General features: G+C 40.9%; 1 protein-coding gene across 1 annotated transcript; it reads left to right on the forward strand.

Annotated features, from left to right (window-relative positions):
- The first annotated feature begins 3,798 nt into the window (after positions 1 to 3,798).
- On the forward strand, positions 3,799 to 9,101 carry hs2st1b (heparan sulfate 2-O-sulfotransferase 1b). The gene is given in 7 exon segments (XM_068319296.1): positions 3,799 to 3,891; positions 5,355 to 5,440; positions 5,754 to 5,907; positions 5,993 to 6,090; positions 8,574 to 8,644; positions 8,647 to 8,682; positions 8,875 to 9,101. Coding segments are annotated over 7 exon segments (765 nt in total).
- Positions 9,102 to 9,817: the final 716 nt, after the last annotated feature.

The following is a 9,817-nucleotide window of genomic DNA, read 5'->3' on the forward strand; positions in this document are numbered from 1 at the left end:
TTCCTAATTCATACCACAGAACGAGAGGGTGGATCCAGGATTTTGGGTTTTCTGTTATTTTTCCATTTTATTTTATATGTATATATATATATATATATATATATATATATATATAAATATATATATATTATTTTTCCATGTTAAACATGTCATGCTGGAATCTTTATTAGGATTTCATCTACTTTAAAAAGACTTCTGGGCCTTGGTGGAGATGTGCTCTGAATGCTGAATGCTCTTTCAGTGAGGGCTGACAAAATCTGTCAGTGATGCATTTCTGATATCTGATACACAGATGCAATGTGTGTGTATTTGTGTGTGTGTGTGTGTGTGTGTACCATTTTATACATTTGATGCCTTTTGAAATGCATTTTATTTGCTATTGAGCATATTTTGTTTTTGATGGAAGTTTGCTCATATTTGGCCTCTTCAGTTAATACATTAGTTTTACTGTATATTGCTCACGTCTTTACTTTCCAAAACATTTATTTACTTTAAAGATTTGATAAAGTGAATTCCAGCATTTAAAGACAAAATCTCTTTCAAAAATTTTAAATTCCTTCAATGTGACAACATGGCCATTTCAGAAAAAAGTTCATTTAATTTCTGAGTAACACAAAGGGAATTATAAAAAAAAGTGAAATGGCATGAAAAATAAAGAAATAAATAACCATATTGATTATTGTGTTGTTGTTTATCCTATTAATGTTATCTCTAGAGAATACAGTGGTCATCAATCACTCCATGCCAGTTACATATTATCTTTCATCCTCCAGCACCACATGATAAATGCAATAATTGGAACACTGTTTCAGTCTAATTGGCTGAAATAAAATGCTTTTTTTCATTTAGACACTGAATTTCCACTGGAAGTCTTTGATGGGACACAATGCTCTTTCTTTATAAAAACACTTCCTGTTACCTTTGGGATGTGTCCTAATTTAATTTGGAACAGGAGATAAAAAGGTTTCAATAAATAGATGACATCTTTTTCATTACATTTCATGGAAATAAACTAATATAGAATCATACCATAAATTAGTCATTATTTATTAAATTGTGTCAAACTAATATCTCTGCATTAAGATAATATAATGAAACGGCTGAGTTTCTTCAACATCATGTCCATCTTAGAGGATGTCTGTGTCAAAGTGAACAGAATAAAAGTTTCAACAGGAGAACAGAATCTGATTGGGCTGTAAAGAACAGCTCTTCTACTGCATCACAGAAAGCTTTGCTAATGATGTAGTTGTTTTCATCAACTGAATATATTTAAAATTAGTTAGGATTAGTTATATATATTACTGTGTATTTATCTGAGTAGTTTGTGAAACGTTTTGTGACTTTGGTTTTACTTCACTTACAGAAAGCAGGCTGAAAATAAAGACCTGTTTTCTTGTGTTGACAGGTGACAGTTGGATATGTGTGAAGAGATCATACAATCAGTCCTCTTTCATCCTTCTCTGCTCTTTCAGATTGAGTCTCGGTGAGAGATCAGTCAGTGTGATATTCATGTCCAACAGATCTTTACTAACAACACATTTTGAGACTGTCTCTGTCAGATTTTGTATAATCAGTTTTTCTAACAAGGTCGAGTTTTGTGAAGGTTTGACCTAGCAGTTTCCGACCAGTGTGTCCTTATGTTTAGAACTCTGGCTCCATCTACTGACTGGGAAATGCATTGCCGCCCTGTCTGTGGGATGGGATGTGAATCAGCATCAGTGGAGCATGTTGTCGTTTAGAAGGTTTCTGAATGTGTCTCAAAGTCCTGATCCTAGGCTCAAACTTTGAGTTTGGATGCCTTTGTGCTCAAATGCAGAATTTCTTTTTTGATTTGGGTTAAGCAATGATGCATATAAAACTGAATACTAAACATACAAGCAGCATGGACACACTCGTTCCTTCATCAGTGTCCATGAGCTCATCCTCGAACACCTGTTCCTTAATAAAAATCACAGTACAACACTAAATAACTAATCTAAAGTTTATTAAAGAAATGTAATTTCCTAACTGTTTAATTGCAATTATTTCTTTTAAATATTTTAATTGCTCAGATAATATGACCTCCTGATTTTAAAGCAGATCGTCTTGAAGACCGGATCGCCCAGCCATCGGCGGTTCAAGTCCCGCTCCCACCAGGACATCTACCGGAGTGTGAGATGACGGTGGGAGGTGTCGGCTCACCTCCAAGCCACTGCCTAGGCGCCCAATGAGCATCTTGCCGTCCCCTACAAGATGCTCGTTGGGGCAAGATTCTTCATGCGACCCGTCACTCCGCCTCCCCTGTACCTCTATGTACCTCTTTGTATTACTAATTGCATGCCTACAGGCTCCTAGTGTGCTGTGCCCGTTTCAGGGGCCTGTAACCTGTAACCATGTGCTGTAATAAAACACATATATGTAGTTGTGTGAGAGCGAGAGTGTCAAGAGAATTTCCCCATGAGTGATGAATAAAGTGTTGATTATCATTATTATTCATCTTGTCATTTTGCAGTGAGATTCAGTCTGAGTATGAGTTAGAGAGAGATAGCAACAACAAGTGATGGAAGAAAGATGTCTGCTCTCCTTGAAAGTTGAGAGTGCTTTCAACTAGAGGTCCATCACAAAGTTAACGCATCCACATCTGATCTTTGTGCCTTGCCATTAATATTATTTTAATGGACTGTTGGGTCCTCTTAGCTTGTAAAATACTTTTTTAAAAATGTGCGATTGAAATAAGATTTGATTTTGACAATGCACCAGGATGTTTGCAGCTGAGTGTGACGTGAGTGGGATGAGGATCAGTACCTCTAAATCCAAGGCCGTGGTTCTCTACCAGAAAAGGGCGGTGTGCCCTCTTCAGGTTGGTGGAGAGTCTTCGCCCCAAATGGAGGAGTTTAAATATCTTGGGGTCTTGTTCATGAATGAGGGAAGGAAAGAACATGAGATTGACTGACGGATCGGTGCAGCTTCCGCAGTGATGCAGTGGTGGTATAATTTAGCGGTCAATCTATGTTCGTACTCTCACCTATGGTCATCAGCTTTGGGTCATGACCAAAAGGACAAGTTTGGGATACAAGCGGCTGAAATGAGTTTCCTCCGTAGAGTGGCTAGGCGTACCTTTAGAGATAGGAACAGGAGCAGACTCGGACTGGGGTGCAAGAACAGGAGCACACTCGGACTGGGGTGCAGGAACAGGAGCAGACTCGGACTGGGGTGCAGGAACAGGAGCAGACTCGGACTGGGGTGCAGGAACAGGAGCAGACTCGGACTGGGGTGCAGGAACAGGAGCGGGCTCAGGAACAGAACCGGGATCTGGTGCTGGAACAAACTCTGGCATGGGGACGGGAGCAAGTTGGCGACCGGGCATGGGGACTGGAATAGGCTGAGTTCGGGACACGGGGACCGGAGCGGGCACTGGAACAGGCTCCAGGTCAAGCGAAGGTGGAGCTGGAATTCCAACATATGCTGCCAGCCATGCCCAGGTGTCTCTTCCCTGCTGTCTCCACTCGGCAGCCTGTTCCTGATTCCAGGACTTGCTGATGGTCAGGGCAGCAAGATAGTCGGTGTCCGCTGGGTCCAGTTGTGGCTGGTTCGTTCTGTCACGAGAGGCGGGATATGGACCCAAGTGCAGGACACCAAAGGCGAATCTTCCATCCATGATTTATTCAGAACTGAAAGAATTCTCCAGACTTCTAGGAACCAAACAAGAGAAACGAACCAGCAACTAGCTCTCATTGAGCTAGGCTTAAAAAGCCTCATCATGATTGCCCCAATGAAGTTCAGGTGTGAACGATCAGAATGGGGGTGTGAACGATCAGAATGGGGGTGTGGATGAGTCTCAGGTGTGGAGCCGTGGCTCCACCCACCAGCCTGGCTTCCCCCTGCCACACACCAGAACTGCCACGCCAAACCGTGACACTGTGATGCCATTTGCCACAAAGACATGTTCCATCACCTCGACGTACTCCTCCCAGACTTGAACCTGGCTGTCAAAATCCACCGTGTCCCCACCATCGCCGTAGCCACCTCGACGTTTTCTTCCCTGTCACTGCTCCTGGCTCCGTCGGCTGCATCAGTAGATAATAGGTTATTTTAATTAGCTTCATTGTCACTTGAAATCGACCGAGTCCTCCGCATAGCCGGGTTCACAAGCTGCTTCCTCTGTACAACTCACAATGGGCTCGCTTGTTTTACTCCTTCTTAATATCACTGGGATATTAGCAGAAAAAGAGAAAAAGTCGGGAAGTACGTGATCTCTGGTGCAGTCTTTAACATGTTGAAACAGTGTTCAGTCCACATGTACCTTGATTGGAATGTGGGTACCATCTATGCAGCCAATTATATTGGGAAGTCCTAAAAGAAATTAAAGTTAATAATCCAATTCTGAGGTTGTAGCAGAATGTCTTTAAAAGAATATCATTTCAAATTCATTTATCAGATTTCTACATCATTTACCTGCAATCCTGTGGAACTCCTCCTTGATGATTCTGATGGGTTTATTTTCAGGGAAATAGAAAAACGGGGCTAAAGGTTTCAAGGCGCGGTGCATTGAGCATCTCCCACATTGTGAAGAAAAACTACCGTTTGCAAACAAAAAATACAAAACTGACCGGAGCACTACACATAGCACTGCTGGAGATGTGAGGATGGATTAGGTTGTGGATGTGTGTGATGGATCGGGACGTGAACCGGTACTGATCATAAGCAGGACTGTCTGGAAATGACGGGGCACCTGAACGCGATCCAAAAATATTTAATTCTCTGTGAATTAATGCTTAACCTTCACAAGCAGGATCCTCGTCAAACGGACATGGCATGTTTGCCTCTAAAATACCTCCAAAATACGGAGTTATTTATAAAACTTCACGTCTGTAAACCTCTCCGTCCAACAGAATCAGGAAATGAAGCCGCGTGAGCAGCGGTGAAAGGGGGCGGAGTCAGAGGAAACCCTGGGTTTGTGGAATAAAACCTGCTCCCGACCAGGCTAGCTTCAGAGAGTCTGCTACTCCGGTAACAAACCCAGAGGTTCAGTTTACCTCGCTTGATGAAACAGGTTAGGGTTAGTGTTCTAACTCTGAGTTAAGTTACCTCCCTTTATGAAACCGAAAACCCTAAGCACTCCAAGAGTTGTCCTGCATGTATGTGAAACCTAGCCTGTACGTCATGTCCTACGTTAGATTATGGCTCATCAGTCACCCATTTTTCACACAGTGTAGACTACCTTTTAAAATGTATTGCAAGAGGAATAAAGTCAGTGTACGTAGCAGAAAGGCTATCAATTTAGGGTCACTGTCTTTGCTTTCTTTGTTGTTGTTGTTCTTTTCATTTTTTCCATTTTATGAAATTTGCATGCAGCTTCTTATCTTTGGCTACAGCTGCGAATTGTCAGGAACATATCGTCATGGAGAGAGAAGAAAACTGGCTTCTACCATGGTCACATGGCATTTCTGGACTCCTCCAAGTAAAGTCTTTCATTTACTTTAATGACATTAAACAAGCATTTAGCAGAGAAGCTAAAGATAGGTCATCTAATGCTTCAGTGCTAATTCATTTTCTTGTTGTCCTTGACTCCCTTGACACTATTATTGCACTGATCACAGGTAATTATCCTGATAGTGTGAGCATTGCTCACTGAGACAGGCCCTGTTAACTCAAAGGCAGTTTTCCTTCCTGCTCTTTTGTGTTTTGCTATTAATTAGGCATAATTTGGGAGCTGAAGCTAGTCCTCATTGCTAAACAAATCTTAAACCCTGCCCCATCCTTTTTGTGTATAGGAATGGGGCAGAGGTCAAGCCGATGTACATAAACATTGTGCGGGACCCCATCGCGGGTCTGATGTCATATTACTACTTCATGCGCTTTGGAGATGACTACAGGCTGGGTCTTCAACAACAAAAAAACAAGGAGAAAATATGGTCTCAATTTAAAGTCTTTTTCAGTAGTCTTTTGTGTCTTCATTTCTATGATTTTCTTTTTTTGTCACATTATATAAAGTGTTCCTGTTTTCTTTCAGACATTTGATGAATCTGTATCATCAAAAGGGACTGAGTGTTCCCCTGAGAATCTCTGGCTGCAGATCCCTTTTTACTGTGGCCAACAGTCAGAGTGCTGGTGAGTTGGATGCATGAACCTCTGCAGGACCAGAGCATAGTCACTGTAGATCTCAGGAAATGTTACCTGTCCAATCTGTAAAATTAAACATAAATATAATTAAATTATCATCTCTAATAAGCAGGTGGTATTTAAACAAATACATTTGTGTGGAGGAATAAAAACCACTGGATCAATTTCCATATTTGACAACTAACAAAATGAGCTGTTCATTAAACTAACAAGCCTCTATCACTTTTCAGTGATCGATAGCTGAAAAAAATATTCAATAGAACCAGAGGTAACATCATTCTGCAAATTATTTGTTATTTGCAAATTATTTGCAAATTATTATTTATAAACTTGGGTTCGACATTGCACACAAGAGATCATGCATTCAACATTTGTCAGAGAAATGCTTCCTGGTGCAATGAGAGTTGCTAATTTTCTGAAGCAGTACGGTCTGATGAACCAGAGGGCATGTGGGACATGAATAACTAGAGAAAAATATAATCTATGTCAGGTGTTGTTCAAACTATTTCAATAGCAGGTGCTTTGGCTCAAACATCACCACAGCTCTGTCTGTTTTAGACAGACATTTTGAAAAATAACCTATTGGTTGCTCTCAGTCATCATGGGTAAAAACTGCTGTTACAGCTGTCGTGTAGATTGTAACAAATAAGGGAGATGTACACTGGGTGGCTCCAAAAGTTAACACAAATAGATCGAACAATTAGTAGTGATGTTCCCCTTGACACAGCGATCTGAACCACGCCCCAGGCTCGGTAGGGTTTTTTTTTTTTTTCTAAACTACTCCTTCAGAGCCTGTTTAAAACATGGAAAGACTGATGACTGTCAATTTCTGGACAGACATCAGTCTGACCATTTCTGGACTGATGACTGTTTCAAACATTTCGGGACTGATGACTGTTTCATCCGTCCAGGTCCAGAAAGACCTGGACTGATGACGTTTGAAACATCCATGTGGTTCATTCACATCTGAAACGGTCAAGTGGTTCATTCATCAGATGAACCAGTTTAGTGGTTCGGATCAGTGGGCAGGGATTTGAAACACCGGCGGGTCCCTAACCCTAACCCTACCGGGTCAATACTGTGTGGACTGATTTGATTTGTGTTCAGTTTGTGTAAGAGTATAAATATACTCATGGAAATACTGACGGAAAACAAGTTCTGAGTTCTAAAATTAGACAAAATTCTGACTTTTATCTGGAAATAGCCACTCTGCCAAAGACGATGCCAGCATTCTCGATGAATGAAGCTTCGAGTACTGAACCGGTTTTCAGCATAATTGTCCCAAAGGGTTCAAAGCCTCATTTAGACATCACTAACAATTAGTGTCCAATACAAAGAGCAGCATGTCACTAGTCACGGGAACTCGGTGGCAACCGCCAATGCGACCCCACCATCTGCTACCGGAAACGATGCGTGCTGTGAATTCGTAGGTGTGTTTAACTGATGTTAACTCTGCACAGCTGAGGACCTACAAAACAAAGTAAACAGTGACTCAGAAGGACCAAGGCGCTGGGGCCCTGACTAGAAACAAAAGTGGACTGATTATGTCATGTCAAGAAAGGGGAAACTTGTGAAAACCTGTTTCAAGTCAGTAAAATCATCGTCACTCATCGACGGGTGTTTTTCTTTATTCATGATGCCATATAGGGTTGAAAGATCTCTGTAAAATCATGGATCCATGGATGGCAGTCTACAAAGCTTAGCCACTCCATTTGTTTCTTAGTTTGTACACCCAAGATGGTTTGGACCAAAATCGTGAGTCGAGCTATACATCAAACAATTAATCAATCATTCAGTCTGTTAACCGGCAGGAATCTGCTGGAACCTGTTTCGTCGTGTGGTTCATCTGGGAATGGAAGGTTCAGAGCTCCATTTACAGCTCTGAGCTCTTACACTAGTTTCCAATGATTTATAAATGACAAACACACACACACGCACACGCACACGCACACGCACACGCACACACACACACACACACACACACACACACACACACACACACACACACACACACACACACACACACACACATTTTCAGTGTCATATACATAAATAACAGTGTATTTGCTTCTCTCACCAATGAAAATGTTGCTACATGAAGTTCTCTCTCATGACTAGTTTCCTCATTTTGACATTTCAGCCACTGAACTGAACACATTGACCTAAAATGGTCTGTCCACATCCACACAAAATCAAGATGTTTTCAAATATAGAGAAATGATGATATTCACTTTAAAGCTGTAAAATGTCGCCAGCTTAGAGAAGTTTATTTCTCTACACTAAAATTCCTCGACACTCAGAATAATGATGTTTTCCTCAAAAAAGTCAACTCTACAGTAGTACAGGAAACATTTGACCACAGAACAAAATCATCAAGATTTTTCCTACACAGACTGCATTTCATTTGGACAGAAACACCACATGATTAATCTCACATTTATCGGTAATACTCCTCTGGGGTTTGTGTGCAGGAAAGTAGGTAGTAAATGGGCCCTGGAACAGGCCAAGATAAACCTGGTGAATGAGTACCTGCTAGTTGGACTGACTTCTTTAAGGGAGCCACAGAGCTCTACAAATCAGGTGCCATCATGTAACCTGCATGACCTCACAGTTACCGTTACACTCAACAATTTTTGTGGTGGTTCGTAAGCTCTCTTTCTAACGAAACCATCCTTTGAATGACAGATTTATGAAATTTTTCCATTAAACAGTAGTAGTAAACCTGTGTTGTCTAGACTAACAGACTCATTAATTCTTCTCATGATCCTTTAGGAAAGCATTCCCATCTGCGAAAGACAATCGTAAAGAAGCCTCCCACTGTAGAGTCAATAGCCAAGCTGCAGCAGTCCAACATCTGGAAATTGGAAAATGAGTTTTATGAGTTTGCACTCAAGCAGTTTGAGTTTGTACGTGCCCATGCTCTCATCAACGAGGATGGAGAATGGCATACCCTGGGCAAGAGGTTCTTCTATGAGAAGATTTACCCCAAAGTGAAGTGAAAGAGCAACCAGAAAAGTGTGATGGGGCTGCACAGTGAAATTGAAAGAACTGTATTACAAGTCATTACACTGGGGAAAAACCCATACAGTTTCAAAAATTGGACACTCAAATGTTTTTCCCCAACAATCTTTTTGACCCCAACAGTGCAGAAAATAACTCTCAGATGCCATTGTTGAATTTCTACAAAGAATATGACTAATATATTTTTATTGCTAGTGCAGCTGTTGAGAAAACTTAGCCTGGGTAAACCATCTTAACTGTGAGAGAGCGTTCAGGCCAAGACTAGGGCCAACTATTGAATGGGATAGGTTTCCAAACTCAAACAAGAGCAGCCTTTGAGTCACAAATTGTTTATTCAGTTGATGGAGTAAAGCAGCAAATGTCAAATCACTGCATCATTTTAAAGTATATTTACTGTTTCTGTAGCAGATTCAAGTGGGAAATCAGAAATCTGTTCATATCATATGCCTTTAGAGTTTTTGAATTTGTGATGTAAAAGATTATGATTTAAGTTTACATTTTGTATTAACAAGCAGTTATAACGCTGGACCAAACTGTAATAAAAGGGAAGACGTGGTTGTTATTTTATTGCCAATCTAATGGACACATAGTCTGATAGGTGATGTTTCATAATAAGTTATGCATGAAATGCATAGTTTAAGTGTTCCTGTCTTATTTGTATTGTTGCTGTGTTTACTGCTGAGGGCTCACTCTC

The sequence above is a fragment of the Antennarius striatus genome, chromosome 7 (assembly GCF_040054535.1).
Source record: "Antennarius striatus isolate MH-2024 chromosome 7, ASM4005453v1, whole genome shotgun sequence".
Taxonomy (NCBI): Eukaryota; Metazoa; Chordata; class Actinopteri; order Lophiiformes; family Antennariidae; genus Antennarius; species Antennarius striatus.